The sequence below is a fragment of the Chlorocebus sabaeus genome, chromosome 9, assembly GCF_047675955.1.
Source record: "Chlorocebus sabaeus isolate Y175 chromosome 9, mChlSab1.0.hap1, whole genome shotgun sequence".
In the NCBI taxonomy this organism is placed as follows: Eukaryota; Metazoa; Chordata; class Mammalia; order Primates; family Cercopithecidae; genus Chlorocebus; species Chlorocebus sabaeus.
In genome coordinates this window covers 37,243,737-37,262,547 of record NC_132912.1, presented here as the reverse complement: position 1 = coordinate 37,262,547, position 18,811 = coordinate 37,243,737, and the positions used below count along the sequence as shown (strand labels likewise).

Below are 18,811 nucleotides of genomic sequence, written 5' to 3'. Positions count from 1 at the left end.
TCCTCTCCCTCCCTCCTCAGCCCATCTCCCCATCCCAGGCCTGTCCTGAGCCCCTTCTCCTTTCCTGATGCCCTGTGAGTCCTCTGTAGCTTCTTCCCTTTCCTCTCCTGCCACATCGCCAACCTCAAGCCTAATGAGTGTCACCAAAGGCTTGGAAATGGAAGAAGCAGGTATCTCCAGAGACTTTCCAGTTAGAAATTGCTGAAAGCATTTTCAGTAGAAATGTTATTGTGTGTGTAGGTTACGTCTACAGCATAGTTCATCTTCAATGTCAGATCTCTCACAGCTTAAAGCCACTTCCATGGGCTCTCCTGGTTGCTTACCTGCCCACAGAACATCATGGCTGCAGGAAAAAGCAAGTGGAATCCCAGCAAACCACCTCCTGCCCCTTATTCCTAACCAGCCTCCCTCCTTCTAACTGGGCAAGTTCCTTGCGTGCTCACATGGATAAAGTTTTCTAGATCAATCATGTTCTTTGTGAGTATATAGGGATAAAAATCTCCCAGTTAACAGAGTTTAACTAGATGGGTTAAGACAGAGAAACTTTAAAACCAGGGCCCAAAAACAATCTATTTTGAACTGTTTGTGTTTACAAAGGATTGTTTTGGTGCTCCAGTGCCCCAAACCAGTAAGTCACAGGACAAAGGTGTTCATCTAAAGTTTCAGTATCGCCAGTGGTGATCTCCGACCCAACCTGGATGTAAGGAAGCCGAGCCCATTTCAGATAGAACATTTTTGAACATCTTTGGACAATGTACTTACTCCTCTTTGTCTACCTGCTTTTTTCACTCATGAAATGCTGCAGGCTGAGATCCACACCGCTGTCATTTCTCTCTCCTGTTTTCTGTTCTGTACATTTATGAACAGCGGGTCACAGAAAGTCGAGAGAGCCAGATGACGATTGAGGAAAGGAAGCAGCTCATCACTGTGAGAGAGGAGGCCTGGAAGACGAGAGGCAGAGGAGCGGCCAACGACTCCACCCAGTTCACTGTGGCTGGCAGGATGCTGAAGAAAGGTCAGCGTGTGTGTGTGTGTGCGCGCGCATGCACAATGCACACCTGTGAGCACACTCACCCATGGAGGGCATGGTGTACATGATAACTCAGTTTAAAGGAAAAAACCATGGTCTCTTTAATTTTTTTTTTTTTTTTTTTTTTTTGAGAGATCGGGTCTTGCCCTGTTGCCTAGGCTGGAGTGCAGTGGCTCAATCATGGCTCACTGCAGCCTCAAACTCATGGGCTCAATCTTCCCACCTCAAACTCAAACTCAAACTCAAACTCAATCTTCCCGCCTCAGCCTCTCTAGTTGCTGGGACTATAGGTGTGCAACACCATGCCTGGCTTTTTAAAACTTTTTTTTTTTTTTTTTTTGAGATGGAATCTCACTCTGTCGCCCAAGCTGGAGTGCAGTGGCGTGATCACAGCTTACTGCAGCCTCCGCCTCCTGGGTTCAAGCAATTCTGGGCCTCAACCTCCTGAGTAGCTGGGATTACAGGTGCCCGCCTCCATACCTGGCTAATTTTTGTATTTTTAGTAGTCGAGATTTCACCATATTGGCCAGGCAGGTCTTGAACTCCTGACCTCATGATCCACCCACCTCGGCTTCCCAAAGTGCTAGGATTACAGGCGTGAGCCACCGCGCCTGGCCTTTAAAACTTTTTATGTAGAAATGGGGTGTCACTGTGTTGCCCAGGCTGGTCTCAAACTCCTGGGCTCAAGTGATCCTTCCGCCTCAGTCTCCCAAGTAGCTGGGATTATAGGCATGAGACACCATGCTCAGCCTTCTTTAAAAGTTTTAAACTTACTGACGTTCTGTACATGTTTTTTGGGTAGGTTCTGTGAGATAGTCCTACTGAGTATCTTTTCTTCATAAATAATGTCATCTTCAATGTAAATGCATATTTCAATTTGTCACTATCTCAAAACTTACCCCTTTGGAATTGAGTGCAATTGTAGGTTTCAAAAGCAATTCAGATCTGCTAGCAAATATTGGTCCTTTCCCAGAATTACTTTTAAATCATTTCCATTTCCTTGTGACCTGGCAACCACATACCCTAAGTCAGCCTTTCACAGTAAAAAAGTTTATCCCCTCTTCCTTTTAGGTTAATTCCTGGGTCCTTCTCCATGAAACCTGATTTCTCTGACCGAGCAAAGCCAATTCCGGATATGCTTTAATAAGTGTCTAAAAGGTGTCCTCAGTTCCAAGGCAGTGGGATGTCCCTGCCGCAGTCCTCTGCTGCTGAACTCTTGGAACTGATTTGATGCCTGTATTCAAACATGTATGAAACTGACTTACATATCACATGGTTAGTAAAGTCACCTAAGAGCTTTGAGTCTTCATAGGAGTGTTTGGGGCTTTATTTCCTATCCTGCAGGAAATCGTTAAAATTTGGGGTCCCTTTGTCACCTATATGCACATACCATCATTTTCTAAGCTATTATTTAAAAGCAGATTTCCCAACTTAGTGGTAAACATTTTCACATTCACTTCATCTAAACATCTCGTCATCAGCTTTATAGGCTTAGCTTTCCTTTTTCTCAAAACCTTCAGAGAACCACACTTTCATGAATAGGACCTAATTAATTATAGGTACATAATAAATGTCTGCAGAAGGAAAGGAGGGGAAATTCCTGAATTGTAACTAACTCAAATCTTAGCAGGAAATCCCTTCCAGCAGATCTCTTCAACCTCATCTTGGAATTATGAAAAGATAAGAGAAGATAGTTTACTCTCACATTAAATTATTTGCCAATTTTCTGCATCAGATCACAGAACTGGATAATCATGTTTAAACTCCTTTAACATGAGCCCCAACCCTTCTTTAACAGAAGTACCTCCTTAGGCGCAGAGTGACTAAGTAGAACTGGAGCTGAGAACTTGAATCAGACCTCAGGTTTTCCAACTTCTAGCATAGACTTTTATCTTGAAGACGTTCTACTTTGGTTTCTTTTTTCCTCTTCTATCTTAAAAATCCTAATTTATTTGTAAGTGGGTTCTTACTACCAAATGCCACTGCCCTTGTCCACATTGACATAAGAGGATATAGAGTTGCTCTTATGCAGGTTTGGAGAAGGAACAGTTTCCATTTCTCTGTGAATGAGTTCGCTTTCATATTTTCCTGAATATATCAGGGATCTTTATTTAACAGGTGCTATATGGCTCACTCAGGAAATTATCTTCTTACACTTTATAATTAATGAAAAAACTGTTTCTTATATTTCTAATATTTGCCATCACCTCCTGGGTTATATGTTTCACTTGAGTCATTAACTCTTTTTGATTTGTAGTGATAAGGCATCCGATTTACATTCACTGCAGAATAAAATAACCCCCTACACAACAGCCTGGGTTCCTACCTCCCGGGAACATCAGGCAACCAGGAGTGACCACCTCTCAGTGCGTTGCCAGGAGGCATCGGGGCCTGACCTTCATTCTCTCACCCCAGAAACGTCTCCTCCTGCTAGTCTCGTTAGGACTTTCTCCCTTTTTTATATTCCTCAATTCTGTGTAACAGTTAGCACTCCACAAGCTTCCTGTGGTATTCTAGGTTTCTTCTGGAAGCCAAGTATTCCAGCCACACCTGGAGTAAGCGAGATGTGACAGTGTTCCCGAAGAGAGTAGGTGACTGGTTGTTGTACCTAGAATTCATTGAAAGGAGCTATGGGGGATCTTTGTTTTAACGTTTTGTAATTTGCATCTCTATGCCCTGAGCCATTCATTGCCTAAGGATCCTTATCTCTAGCTGGGAGAAGAGCTCTTTTGGATAGTGCCACTGCCTGAACCGCCAGCAGGGGGAGCCATGGCAGCGGGGTTTGCCAGGCACCAGCCAGGACAGGGAGGGATTTCTCCGGTTGCTTTGGAAACCAACCTTCAGAGTCAGCCCTGTTTATTAGCTGCAGAGTTAACGGCTTCTGTGCTAATTAACTCCTCTGATGTCTCTTAAGCATCCTTCTAGTGAGTGATGGTTTCCCTCCCCACCCTGTGATACCAGATTTTATTTATCTTTATTATCTTTCAATAAAGTTTACTTTCTCATGGATATAAACCCTTTGTAGTTCTGGCAATTGAAACAAATTTTAAAACTTTTATTGATAACATCAATCAAATATATGTATAAAATGTACTTCTAGGATGTTACCTAAAATTTGAGTTTTAAACCATTTAATGGTATTTTTTATTAAAATTTTTATGCTGTTATACTTCTCCCGTTCACAGGAGGAAGGAGCAGAATCATTCATTTGGTTTTCCTTGCGATAGTGATTGGCATATTCTCTGGATGTTGTTCGTCCAGGAATGCATTGTCATCTAAGTGGCAATGTCATCGAAGGATTTCACATTTATTACAAATAAGTGCAGAGAACATTCACATCTCATTTTGCTTTTTGTAAATGCACTAGTTTTCTTTCCAATGCCTTCCACTTAGGTTAGGGAAGCGATACTCATCCTTCTCTTTACTAAGTTTTCTTCTTACAGCTGGATACTTTCTCCATACCGGAATTCCTCCCTTTCCCTTTCATATGTCTCTCACCACTTGCCCTTTTAAAGATTCCCCAACCTACTTCTCAGTAAATATACGAGGAAAAGCATTTCCTGTTTCCGGCCACATGGGAGATGGACAGGACCTTCCAACACGCACAGTCAGTCCAGACCTGCCCTGGTCTGTGGTTTCTTCTGAAAGGTTGGCCCTCCTTGGGTTACTGTCTGTGTAATGTCCCCAAGGCCACTGTCCCTCCCTCCCCTCAGCCTGAAGGAGAGCTTCAGTGCTGGGGGCCACTTGCTGGCGAGTGTGACACAGTTCATTCTGCAGATGGCACCAGTGCACTCTCAGCTGCCCCCGCCATCCCCAGACGGCCTCAGAACTCACAGCTGCATTTGCCCAAGTTAACGTGTCATGGACATGTTTTCCCACGTCTTCAGCATTTATTTTGGAATATCAGCTTCTCAGCCACTACAGTCCTTGGAAATAATAAAATCCTATCTACATTTGCAGTTGGTTGTCCCACAGTCGCCGTACCTGTGTAATGTGTGTGTGTGTTCCTGCATGTGTGTACATTCTTATATGTTGTGCCATCTACCCTGGGACTCACAGAGATCCATCAGGGTTCCAGAGATTTCCAGAAGTGACCTTGAGATGCTCAGTAGCTCGTCTGTGTGTTCCGCAGGTTTGGCATCACCCACTGCCATAACCCCAGTAGCCTCACCCATTTGCAGTAAAACAAGAGGCACCACACCCGTTTCCAAACCCCTGGAAGGTAAGTCGCCAAGGCCCCGGCCACGCCAAGCCTGATCAGAAGAGGCCTCAGTGATGCGGTCTCACTGACAGTTTCTGCTCGCCTAGATATCGAAGCCAGACCAGATATGCAGTTAGAATCAGACCGGAAGTTGGACAGGCTGGAAACCTTTCTGAGAAGGCTGAATGACAAAGGTACCTACCGGAAGCCAGAAGGCTTTGCTCTCAGAATCTCTAAATCCAAATTCTGATTGCTTTTCTTCCTCAGCTAAATTGTTTTCTTTCCATTATGGCTTTACTAAGTCATACTGTAATCATTATCTTTGTTGTTATCTTCAAAAAATGAAGTTTTGGTCAAGACTGATTAGACTATCAACCCCTGATTCACTTGATAATGTACTAAATTGGGGGCCCCAATAACACATTTGTTCTTGAATCTAAACCCTTGGGATACCATCCAATCGGAATTGTGAACTGAGTGATTTTGCTTATAACTCTGAAAGCAGATTATTATATGTCGGCCTAATCAACATGATCTTGGGCCTGGTGAACTTTAAATTGTATGTTATCAGTTTCCAATAAGGTAAAAGCTGACGTTATTTCTTATAATCACAAATGATTTCTAAAAGAAAATTAAGACAAATGAATATTGAAATAAATATTTCAATATAAAAGTCAATGAAATACACAAAATAAAAGCAATATGCAGAAATTGCCTTTTATCTCTTGATCAAAATGTCCAATCCAGGAAACTTATCAAATACTAGGCACTGGGAGCCCCTCCTATTGACAGTGACCACTAAAAGGTTGAAAATAATAAAACCATCACTGAACAGAAATATAAAAGTATAATATAATCACTAAAGTAGCTAAGCAAGGAATGCCAATCAGCAAAGCATTTATTACAAATGTGGAACAGTGATCTAGCTGTGGGTTAGCAAGCAATGGCCATTGCCAAATCCAGCTGCCCACCTGCTTTTGTTTTTTGTTGTTGTTTGTTTTGTTTGTTTTTTAGAGACAGTGTCTTGCTCTGCCACCCATGCTAGAGTTCAGTGGTCCATCATAGCTCACTGCAGCCTTGAACTCCTGGGCTCAAGCAATCCTCCCACCTCAGCCTCCTGAGTAGCTCCACCTATGGGTGTTCACCACCAAGCCTGGCTAAATTTTTTTCTTTTTCTGTTTTTGTAGAGATGAGGTCCCACTATGTTGCTCAGGTTGGTCTTGAATTCCTGGGCTCAAGCAATTCCCCTACCTTGCTCTCCTGAAGTGCTGAGACTATAAACATGAGCCACCATGCCCAAACCTGTTTTTGTAAATAAAGTTTTATTGAGACACATTCATGCCAATTTGTGAACCTATTGTCAGTAGCTTTTGCATTATAACAGCAGAACTGAGTAGTTGCAACACAGGCCCCATGTCACCCCTTCCCATGCAAAGCCTAAAATGTTTACTGGCTGGCCCTTTTCGGAAGAAGTTTGCTGACCCTTGATGTAGAATGAGGCCGAGGCTGGTTCATCCACCCTCAACAGAAGCAAGTGCAAGTGCAGATTCAGAAGCGTTCAGTGGGCTGGTGTGTGCAGTAAGGTCAGCCTCCCTCTCTCCCACCATTTTACTGCAGAAGATTTGTTCAGGTGGGAAGTCCTTAGGTCAGAGATATGTCAGAGATTAAGTAAGGGCCTGGGAAGCAACCACAGGACCCTGTATATCACAATCATGTTTCCTCCACTCCGGGAACTTAGGAGGAAATAGAATCTTCAAACTATTGTGAGGCATAATTGGAGTCCTTGTTTTTATAAAACTCTTACGTCATTTGCTTGTTTGTTGATAGTAAGCGGGATGCAAGAAACGGTGCTCACTGTCACCGGCAAATCTGTGGAGGAGGTGATGAAGGCGGATAATGATGAAACCTTTGCCAGATCTTACCACAGTGTGGAGTATGATATGCCCAGAAGTCCTGTGGAGCTGGACGAGGACTTCAATGTCATTTTCAATCCTTATGCACCCAAGTGAGTTATTTGGGTCTGCGTCTTTCCTCCACTGAGAAGGGCTTCCTTTGCCTACACACAGCATATCCACGAGGCTCTTTCCCCATGTGACCTCCTTCTCCTTCTAACTCCATCACAGGGGTGTTAGTATTCTAGAGCCAGGGCATGCTGTTGCAGGAGCCAGGCACACAAAGCCTCCCAGCAGATAAAACATGCAGAAGGCAGACCAGTTGTGCAGGCAGGCAGACCCGTGTGCCACAGGTGCTTGTCCTGTGCCATAAAGTGTCAATGGATTTTTCACATAACTTGAATACTGTTTTGCAGTTTTTAGGTTTACATCACTTAGCAGAGTTCAACGCCTGTCTTTCATTTGACGTATTTAATTCTTACTCATAACTTTGCAAAATATTTGGATGAGATGGGCTCAAATTAGTACAGCTCACTAAAAAATCAGTAAGACATGTTACTTAGCTTCCAATCATTTACAAAATCAATAGATCTGCAGGTTTTCTCAGTGATGACTAAGAGTTTCTCTTCCCATGGGAACATGACTAAACCAACTAGGAAAAGTGATTATGGTATTAGGAGTCCGTCAATTTCAAGTGCCAGAAAAACATCCCAATTCAAACCGACTTCAGCCAGAAAGAAAAATGAGAGGGGTTTACTGGCTCACTGGCTGAACTGTGCGGAGGGGTTGACCGGCTCACTCGCTGAACAGTGCGGAGGGGTTGACTGGCTCATTCGCTGAACAGTGCCGAGGGGTTGACTGGCTCACTCACTGAAAAGTGCGGGTGTGGCCTCGGGTTCTAGCGGCCCCTCAGAACACAGTCTGTCTTGGCTTTGGGCTGGCCTCACTCTCCGTCAGGCAGCGGCCTGGCGGCAGATGGACACCCCAGCTCTGGAGTCACAAGGCTGCCTCCCTGGCCAGCCCAGCACAGGTAGCTTCTCTTCCCAGTAGTCCCAGCAGAATTTCCAGGTTTGATTTTCTTGGCTTCAACTTGAGCCCCGTGTCCATCCCTAAACCAGTCACTGTGGCCAATGGGATGAAAGATGCCGACTGGCTAAAGGCGGGTCTCTGGGTCTCCTCTAGAGCCATGGTGGGGGCGCAGGGAGGTGGTTTCCCCAAAGGAAAATCCAGATGCTATTACAGAAGCAGAGGAGGACACGCTGGACAGGCTCCACCCACGGCAGTCCACCACGTCCATCGGATCTTTCCTGCGAAATTGTCAGAGTGACAGTCTCTTCCATTATCATATATTTAAACTGCTCTCGAGATATTTTTTGCATGTTTAAGTTTGTTCAATTTGTTTCAATTTGCATATTTTAATTTCCTACCTTAAAAAATGAACCCTTTGCCATTTTCCACCTCAAAATAGTATTTTGGGTATTTGCATACATAGCTATTTAACCATTTCGCAATCTTCCACCCACCGAATGTCACTGTTTAAATAGTTGTATATCATAATTTAAACATGTATGTATGTTGACACACACATATGACACCATGGCATGTAAAGAGGCCTTTCGGGCACAGAGGCCTGCGCAGCTGGAGGTGGAGAGTGGCAGCGGGAGTCTGTTGGGAGATCGCTTCGCTCGGTCTGCTCACCTCCCCGAGTCTGGTTTTCCACCCCAGAGTTGTGAGAATGTGGGGTGGTCACAGATGGTTGGGGGCCTATTTTATTTCAGATGTTCTTCCAAAAAGTGGTTATTTTTCAGAGGGAGGCAGTGAGTTGAGTGGAAGTTAGTCATGGAGAGACAGTAAGGGGACCGAAAGCTATTGCATAGGGAGAAAGTTTAGTCGGAGCTTTCTCCCGAGGATTATATTAAGAGGATTATATCAAGGAGCTGTGGTCTGCAAATTCCCTAGGGGCTTGCCGGAGACAGACAAGTAGACATGGGTGTATGATTCCAAAGCGAGAATTAGGACAGGTGCATGGGCGCGGTAAGGAGAGGGAAGAGCTTCCTAACTCTTAGAGCTGTCTAGCAGAGCCATGAGCTGCCCGGAAGTACTCCACACCCTTCCAGGCAGAGACCAAGGGGCATGAGTGAGTAGGGGCGTCCGGGCCGTGGCTGAGATTTGAACTCAGTGGGCTTGCATCCCTCTTCCATCTCCAAGATTCTGGGACTCCATGTCAGGGAAGTGGTGGTGGGAGGAGGAGTTGCAAGACTCTTAACAAAATCAGGAAATACCTTGTGGAGTCCAAGACCCACAGGTCATCCAGGTGTGGTGTCGCAGACAGGGACCGCGGCTCTGCTTCCATCCACAGATTGACGTCTTCCGTGGCCGAGCACAAGCGGGCAGGTAGGCCCAAGCGCCGGGTTCAGGCCTCCAAAAATCCCCTGAAAATGCTGGCGGCAAGAGAAGATCTCCTTCAGGAATACACCGAGCAGAGATTAAACGTCGCCTTCATAGAGTCAAAGCGGATGAAAGTAGAAAAGAGTGAGTATTTGAACCCCCACCCTGCTTCTGTGCTGGGGAATGGTTTCTTCCGAAGATTTACTTATTGTTTGGTTTTCTGCCTTGTGAAGGCCAATAATGGTGCTCAGAAGACCCTCATGAAGTAAAAAGGAGTAAGTTTGCATGTACATGTGCACGCTTACCTAGACTTTAAAGATTTTTCAGGGAAATTCTCACAGTGTGTATCACCTGTTCAACTGGTTAATTCAGATTATCCTGGGGTTTGGTTTTTGTTTTTGTTTTTAAGAGACTGGAGTCTCATCATGTTTCCCAGGCTCATCTCAAACTCGCTGGCCTCAAACAATCCTCCCACCTTGATCTCCCGAAGTGCTGGGATTACAGGCACGAGCCACCGTGCCTGGTTACAAATTATCCTGTTTTGTTGAGTTTTCTTTCTGGAAGTTAGAAGAGATGGATATTTCTGAGTATGGTAATTCAGCCATTTTCAGCTCTGTAGATCCTGAACACAACCATTCTTCATTTAATCTTTTTCAAGAGCAAGTCATTTGATCTCTTACAGTAAAACAACTCAAATCACTGGTGTTTCTAATCCTAGATTTTTTTTTTTTTTTTTTTTTTTTGAGACAGAGTCTTGCTCTTTTGCCTAGGTTGGAGTGCAGTGGTGTGATCTTGGCTCTCTGCAACCTCCACCTCCCAGGTTCAAGCAATTCTCCTGCCTCAGCCTCCCGAGTAGCTGGGACTACAGACGCACGCCACCTCGCCCAGCTAATTTTTGTATTTTTAGTAGAGTCGGGGTTTCACCATGTTGGCCAGGATGGTCTCGATCTCTTGACCTCATGATCCAGCTGTCTCGGCCTCCCAAAGTGCTGGGATTACAGGTGTGAGCCACCACGCCCAGCCTCTAATCCTAGATTTTTATATTATTAACTAACACATACGCCAGTGCTTTTCCAATTGTTCTTGGTAGGACCCTGAGCTTCTCTGAGTTGGGACGTGAGCTGGAGGGAGCCGGCTAGGGGCAATGAATGGAGGCAAGGAGATGGGCTCCAGGCTCTCACTCCCACTGTAGGCTGAGCCACACTGCTCTCATCTGCCCAGTAATGTGGGGTTCCATCATTCTGAAACAGTGATTTTCTTGGTTTGAAGTGATAGCATGCATAATCTTGATTTTTGGAAAAATCTTGCTATAATTTTCGTTTTCCCATAACATAAACCTATTTCCTCATGTTTTTCTTAGAAATATAGTATTTAGATGAAGTGGTTGAGTATTTTCATTATAACTAGTTTACTAAGAAAGTCTATTTCAGGCTGGGTGTGGTGGCTCACACCTGTAATGCCAGCACTTCAGGAGGCAGAGGCAGGAGGATCACTTGAGCCCGGGAAGTCAAGGCTGTAGTAAGCTGTAATCACAGCACTGCACTCCAGGCTGGGTGACAGAGTCAGATTCTTTCTCAAAAAAAAAAAAAAAAAAAAAGGCATATTTCAAAATCACAACACCACAATTAATTGACAAATATTGTCATATTTCTCCAAACATAATCCCAGTAAAAAATGTTCTGAGTATCTCTCCAGCATATACATTTTTAAAAACAATAAGTTGGAGAAATAAAGGTTTGTTAGCACAAATCTTACATGCATTTCCTGTGCTTCTGGTTTTGGGGGGCTCAGGGGTTAGATTAGTGATGACTGACTGACCCATAGATGTTTGCACTGAAAACCCAGCATCTTATAAATACAGTCTTAACTCTGAGAGCAGTAGACCTCAAGATAACGTCTAGTTGATCACTTTGCTTCAGCAAAAGATTAGAACCGAATCATCCCTTACAGAGTGTCTACTTTTTTGTTTTCTTTACATATAAAGGCTTTTGGTGAAAACTGTCTAACAGTCATCTGGCATCTGTACATTCGGGCATCTAAAAGTTGTTAGGATTTATAACAGCTTCCAGTGGAATTGCAACAAGTGAATCCGACTCCTGGTTTTGTACTAAAGTGGCTGGTCCACATCATCACTCAGTTCTTGTCCCTCTGCACAGCACGGTGTGACACTTGTCAACAAGCAGTTTATATTTTCAATGCTGTATTTAATTCTTAACAAGGTGGTTAAGCACTGAATTGCACATTTAATCAAACTTGATTACGTTTTCCCTTTCAGGATTAACTTGAAAAGGCAAAGGTGTTGAGTCAGTTATGAATAATTTCTTACTGCAAATATTGTCACTGTAACTGAACCTCCTGCATTGTCTTTCCTTATTCAACCTGCCCAGTGTCTTCCAACTCCAGCTTCTCAGAAGTCACCCTGGCGGGTTTAGCCAGTAAAGAAAACTTCAGCAACGTCAGCCTGCGGAGCGTCAACCTGACGGAACAGAACTCCAACAACAGCGCTGTGCCCTACAAGAGGCTGATGCTGTTGCAGATTAAAGGTATTTCAGAGCAGCCTGGCACGGTGACTCAGGGCCCGTGGTTTCTGTCTAGTCACATAAAGCTTCCTGACTGTGTAATTCATCGCCTGTGCCGGGAAGGGAATGCACGCTTTTTGAGAACCTACTGTGTGTTCCTTGCTATGCAACCTCCTGTCTCTTAAGCTTCCCCCAATCCCATGACATCGGAAGTATTCTGCCCATCATGGCTTCCAGAGGCAGGAATGTGTCTGGGGTCCCAGCAGCTACTGGGTGGCAAAGCTGGATTCGAACCCAGGTCCCCCCACTCCAGAATCCCAGCTTTTGCTCCTGGTGCCCCATGCCCCACGTGGTGGCCAAACATCCATGCAGTTACCAGAAGTGCCCTACGTCATCAGAGGGGCTCTCTGCTCCCTGCCCAGTCCTCCCCGAGTCAGTACAGAACCGGGGAGGAAGACACAGCTTGGGGAAGGAATCAAGGGAAGGTGGATGCAGATGAAGCCCACCTGCCTTGCACTCCAGTGCCCTTCCTGTCCATAGCCAGGGAGATTCCAAAGACTAGCCAGGGGGGCTCTGGGCCATGAGGAGGGAGACTCGGCTGCCTCCTGGCGGCCACTGTATAGATGAATCTTCCAGATGTGAATGGAGGAAATATCCTCTCCCTCCGGGAGGGTTTTCTGCATGTTTCTGCATGACCGCTGTCTATTGTGTGTGTTTAAAAAGACCAGTGACAAGCTCAAATCACCGATCTCTGTCCTGAGTCCTAACCCAGAGACTACACGATCAGTGTAATTGTGGAAAGCTCAAAATCAACAAATATTCAGGAGAAGGTGTTGAAAGCCACAGAAGGTGGTGGCTCCATCCTTCCTGTTGAGAGGCCCCTAGGGTTCATAATGGAAACTCCCCAAGGGAAGATCTGACCCTTCCTGAAGGCGTGGCTTCCCTTGCCTGGGCCACAGATGTAATTGGGTGCAGGAGGTGGCCAGGGGAGAGAAAGGCCCCCGGAGAAGAGTGAAGGAGGGAAAAGGAGCCTGTGCGCTCATCTCCCTGGAAGGGGGAGCCCTCATTAACCCACACACATGACACTGATAATGGTCCTGAGAAACGGGTGACGTTTGGGAAAGCACAAACCACAGAAGCAGCCACTAATGCCATCATGATGCCCTTTCTAAATCCCCCTGCTGCCACCCTGGGCCATGGGCACTCTTATTAGCAGACAAGACCCTTTAGAAGTGAAAGTGTCTGCAGCAGAGATGCTTCCAATGTGGGTGCGTCCTGTCCCCGTTCTGTCTGGAAAGACGGTGATTGTCTGCCTTGTGTTCAGGAAGAAGACACGTGCAGACCAGGCTGGTGGAACCTCGAGCTTCGGCGCTCAACAGTGGGGACTGCTTCCTCCTGCTCTCTCCCCACTGCTGCTTCCTGTGGGTAGGAGAGTTTGCAAACGTCATAGAAAAGGCAAAGGTTGGCACCTGCAAAATAAAAATGCTTTAGCTAACCTCTCCTTTACACACCAGTGGAGTGTTCTTCCTGGCATCAGTCACAAAGCTTCTCAAACACCAGGTGTTGCATTCAAATGAGAAGGGATAGGTAGGATTTCTTTTCCTGAATGTCTCTCAACAAGCCTTCATTACGTGTTTAAATGGGATGTTTTAGGACTATGACCTACACCCAAGTGTTTAGGTCCTGGGTTCCTTCTTACTCCTGTGTAAAAAAGGAAGCGGCCCCCTTTAAAGTCCTTTATCCCAGGTAGCTGTGAAGTTCTGCCATAGACCTAGTGAATGAGACTGTCATGGGGTAAAGCCCAAAGAATGGTGTTTTTTTAAAGCATCACATGTGACCTATTGAAGATGGAGAACTGTTGCTCTAAAGAATTGATAGATACTCCCTGGTCTTTCAGTTACATTTTCTCGAGGTCATTGAAAATACCCAGTAACCAGCATCCACCCACACCCATGATCACAAGGCTTTCCTTGCAGGCACACACTGTTTCTCCCTCTGGTTTTGACACGTGCCACTCTGTCTAGCCAAGGGCTTTTCTACCCAGGTAATTGTCTTCCTTTCTTTTCTTAGGCCTCAGAACTTGCAGCTTTAATTCAGACAAAGAGGAAGTTTGATTGTAGAGCTGTTTATATCTAAACCATCGAAGAAGGAATTAACATACACACTCATGCAGCCAAAGACTTCTGGAAGCTTCTGGGTGGCCAGACCAGTTACCAGTGTAAGACTTTATTGCACTTCAGAGATTGACAAGACTTGAATCTGCTTTCTTCTCCCTTAGCTCATTCTTCTAAACCAGCTATTTTGCAACGTAAAATGTGATGCCCTCCTGTTGTTCTTATCCCCAAGCTGCTGGAGACCCAAAAGAAGATGAACTCTATGAAGCAGCCATAATAGAAACTAACTGCATTTACCGTCTCATAGATGACAAATTTGTTCCTGATAACAACTACTGGGGGGAAATTCCAAAGTGCTCCCTTCTGCAACCCAAAGAGGTACAGCCCATGGGCTCTGCCCTTCAATGAGAAAGCACATTGAAAGCACTCAGCACAGGCTGCCCAATAAATTAGAGATTAAGTGCCCAATAAAGGTTAGCCAGTGTCAGTACCCATTGTAGAACATTTGCAGTTTTTAAAAAGATTTTCTTTCTTTTTTTTTTTCCTGAGACACAGTCTTGTTCTGTTGCTAGGCTGGAGTGCAGTGGCGAGATTTCGGCTCACTGCAGCCTCCGCCTCCCTGCTTCAAGCGATTCTCCTGCCTCAGCCTCCTGAGTAGTTGGGACTACAGGTGCATGCCACCACGCCTGGCTAATTTTTGTATTTTTGGTAGAGACAGGGTTTCACTATGTTGGCCAGGATGGGCTCGATCTCCTGACCTGGTGATCCACCCGCCTCAGCCTTTCAAAGTGCTGGGATTACAGGTGTGAGCCACTGTGCCCAGCCAGAATATTTGTTATTTCAACCCATTACTGACATCTTAAATGCTAATATGGAATCCAGAATATTGTTCAAAGGTGGCATGGATCATTGAAAGCATCATAGGCAAAATGTAAATATTAGCCCTATCTCTTACATTTTGTATAAACATTAACTAGAATATTTTTCAGTCCTTAAGTTTGAGGAACAATAGATGCATATATATATAATTTATGGATTTTTCAATTAATATGCTGTTTTTGTCCTATCACACCAGTAAATATTTATTAATTACATTTATTTCCAGTACCGTTAAGTATACTAGGTGTTGAGAAAGTGGAAGGCACACAGGCCCTTAAGTTTTATTGGGTGTAAGAGTATTAAAAGGAATGTAATCTGGAGCAAGGTTGACTGTGTGATATGTATGGGCATTTACATGGAGGAAAAGTCACAGAAAAAGAAATCATCAGGAATAATTTTCAATAGAAAATGAAATTGAGCCGAGTTTAGAGTTAAGCAAATTTGAATTGCTGGAAGTGAAGGGAGAAATCGAAAGAGTAAAACAAACTGTGAAAATAAGAAATAGCATTACATTCATGTATTCATTCAGCAAACACTTAATAATCAATCCCTCCTGTATGTATTACTATGATCTAATCCCTGCCCTTAAGGATCTTGGAATTGTGTACGGGAGAGAAGACACCATTGGACCACGAGTGCCTGGCATATATGAAGTGGCCTCTATGTATATATTAATGAATGAGCACATGAGAGGGGAAGGAATCGGGGAGAGAGGGAGGAAGTCGACAGGATGATGTACCTAAAGAACTCTTGTGAATTGCAAGTTGTAAGCAGTTTGAGAGTTCAGAGGCAGGAACATTATCTTGGCCACTTAGGACACTGGGAGGAGGAAGCATGCCCCCAGGGTGGAGGCTGGCTTGGCGGGGCAGTGCCAGCTGAGATCTCCTGGCATTTTGTGCGGGGCAGTGCCAGCTGAGATCTCCTGGCGTTTTTGTGTCTGCGTTGGTTGCCCCATTGGGATTTCTGTCTTCCTCTGTTTGAGTCGCTGTCAACAGAGACCCTGTTGCACCTGATTCAACTGTTGCACGTTCTTGAAGTTAACAAATTCTTTTGTGCCATTTCTCCCAGGTACTGGTGTTTGATTTTGGTAGTGAAGTTTACATATGGCATGGGAAAGAAGGCACATTAGCACAACGAAAAATAGCATTTCAGCTGGCAAAGCACTTATGGAATGGAACCTTTGACTATGAGAACTGTGACATCAATCCCCTGGATCCTGGAGAATGCAATCCACTTATCCCCAGGTACTCCTGCCACTGCCTGGGGACGGCTTCCCGAGCGAGCTGATTCCCTTCGATCCCTCCGTTCTCACCAGTCTCTACTCTCGCTCTTTATAGGGTTCAGTTTTCATAAACGGATATATGCAGCGGACTGTGAATATTCACAAAAGGAACAGTTCTTTAACTTTTATCTAACTATTGTGGAAATATGGATGCTGTAGTCTTCTGGAAGAGGTTTGTTAGAGCTGATTTCTTGAAGTGAGCAAGAAAAGCTGCAAGTTCCCCTGCGGCATCCCAGGTGCTGCTGTGGCAGACGAACAGCAATTGTTGAAACAAATACATGCAGATCTGAAAGGCTTCCCGGGTCTGGAATTCAGCCATTGATCTGAAAGTGCAAAAGCAACATGCCTCCTTCTAATTTCATACCTTCCCAGCATCACCCTCAAATTCCAGCATTTATTTGGCAGCAGATGATGTTTATGTCTTTATACCTTTGGGAAGGGAAGAGGGGGAAAAGATGGTATTAAAATTATGATTGCAATTTTAATATTCCCTGCATGTACTGGACTCTTTAAAGTCATTTTGGCAATTCAATAGAATATGTACAAACTCTGAAATTATGATTATGAAAAAAAGAATTCTTACATGCAAAGGATTGCTGTTGTTCTTTCAACTATCAGACCAAAAAAAAGTAGGTTTTTTAACTATGTGTGCCATTACAATAGATTGAAACCGATGAACCACCAAACAGCGTAGAATATTGGGCATCACACAACTGCATTTTAATGTTTTCCATTGAACTGGTATATGAATTTCAACTTTCCTGCCTAGGTTCCTGCTTTAAAATCCAATTATTGATTTCCTTATTAATTATTATAGAAATCATTAAAATTATGTCAATGTGGTAAGAAGTTTTAAAATCCTTGTTAAGCAAATGTACTAATGTTTAACATCAATATGGTAACAACCATTGTTTTAAGGACTGGAACTACAGCTCAAACGATTTTATTTGGTATAGCAAAGGAAAAAAAAACAGGCTAAAGCATAAAATCTATGTGATGGCCAACTGTATTTAATAATGGCATAATCACAGATCTGGAAGTAGATGACGGAGCTCCAACATCTCTGAGACAGAATCACCTGAGGGGCCTTTAAAAAGATGCGTTTGCTCAGCCCAGCCCGAGATGTGTTTTCGATTCATGTGAGTTAGAGCTTACGTGTCAATACGTCTTAAAAGCTCCTGGGGATTTTAAGATGCAGCCAGGATTACACACCCAGCCCTTCTTAGCAAATGAGGCTGGAACCACTGAGCCCAGTTCCAACTGTAAGTCAGGGAAGGGGGGAGAGAAACACACCTGGCTCCTGGCCCAGGTTCGTCCCCCTCACCCTGCAATCTGCCACGTGGCTTGCTCACGACGCTTCAAAACATAAACGACAGATTCTAAAGCAGAAGCCAAGAACCCTTTCAATCATCATCTTAGCAAGCCTGCAGAGTAGGACTGACATAAGAGACAGGCATTCAGATATTTTCTGATAAAGACCACAGCCTTTCAAGACCGTGTGCATTTTCCATAGGTGCTTATGTTTGGTTCCCAAAGTCCCACAAGAGCACGAGGTGGAAGTGTCTGTGTTCTATGATTTATCCGGCAGCTTTCTTTGAATCAGGCAGCCTTTTTGATGTGCCTCAGCTGTGACATCAGCAGCTGTGGTCTTGACCAAGCAGGAAGCCACTGAGGCAGTAGCACAGCAGGGCATGGGCAGCAGGGCGGGTTGCTCTAAGGGGTGGCTGCATCCCGGGCCGGATTCACAGCCGAAGATGGATGTGAAGGGATAAGAGATCATGCATATTATTCCAGGGCTACGCCCTCCACAGCACGCGTATCTTCTCTACTTTTTCTTTTCTTTTATTTCTTTTTCTTTCTTTTTTTAAATTTTTAATTTATTTATTTATTTTTTTGAGACAGAGTCTCACTCTTGTCGCCCAGGCTGGAATGCAATGGTGCTATCTTGGCTCACTGCAACCTCCACCTCCCGGGTTTAAGCGATTCTCCTGCCTCAGCCACCCGAGTAGCTGGGATTACAGGCACCCACCACCACGCCTGGCTAATTTTTTATTTTTAGTAGAGACAGGGTTTCACTGTGTTGGCCAGGCTGGTCTTGAACTCCTGACCTCAGGTGATTCACCCGCCTCGGCCTCCCAAACTGCTGGAATTACAGGCATAAGCTACCACACCCAACCCTCAGCTCTGACTTTTTCTAAATTACCTGTGTTCTTGGGGACAGCGCAAATTCTGAAATCTCAAGCCCACACAAGACCTCCAGTTGGGACTGTGCCATTTTCTTTCCTATTTCTCTGTGCTCTCCTTGTCTGCTGCCCTGGCCAGTCGCCTAGAAATAAGTGTACAAAAGGGCACTTCAAGAAAATGAAAGTGTGTTCATTTTAGTGACAGGAGAATCTCCGTACTCTGGAGAGCTTTGCTGTAACATGAAATAAAATAGTAGAGAATTGTGGGGAGGGGAGCTACCTCTTCCTTACGTCGATTAATTAATTGGAGGGAAACTTGGTGA

General features: G+C 44.6%; 1 protein-coding gene across 1 annotated transcript in view; it reads left to right on the top strand.

Moving 5' to 3' along the window:
- Positions 1-18,811, top strand: part of LOC103238151 (supervillin-like) — a 54,307-nt gene that overhangs the window by 20,388 nt on the left and 15,108 nt on the right. The window contains 10 exon segments of the mRNA XM_037986454.2: positions 868-1,015; positions 5,163-5,252; positions 5,339-5,425; positions 7,059-7,236; positions 9,483-9,655; positions 11,899-12,054; positions 13,355-13,491; positions 14,101-14,248; positions 14,377-14,522; positions 16,092-16,267. Coding sequence (XP_037842382.2) covers positions 868-1,015; positions 5,163-5,252; positions 5,339-5,425; positions 7,059-7,236; positions 9,483-9,655; positions 11,899-12,054; positions 13,355-13,491; positions 14,101-14,248; positions 14,377-14,522; positions 16,092-16,267 — 1,439 coding nt within the window.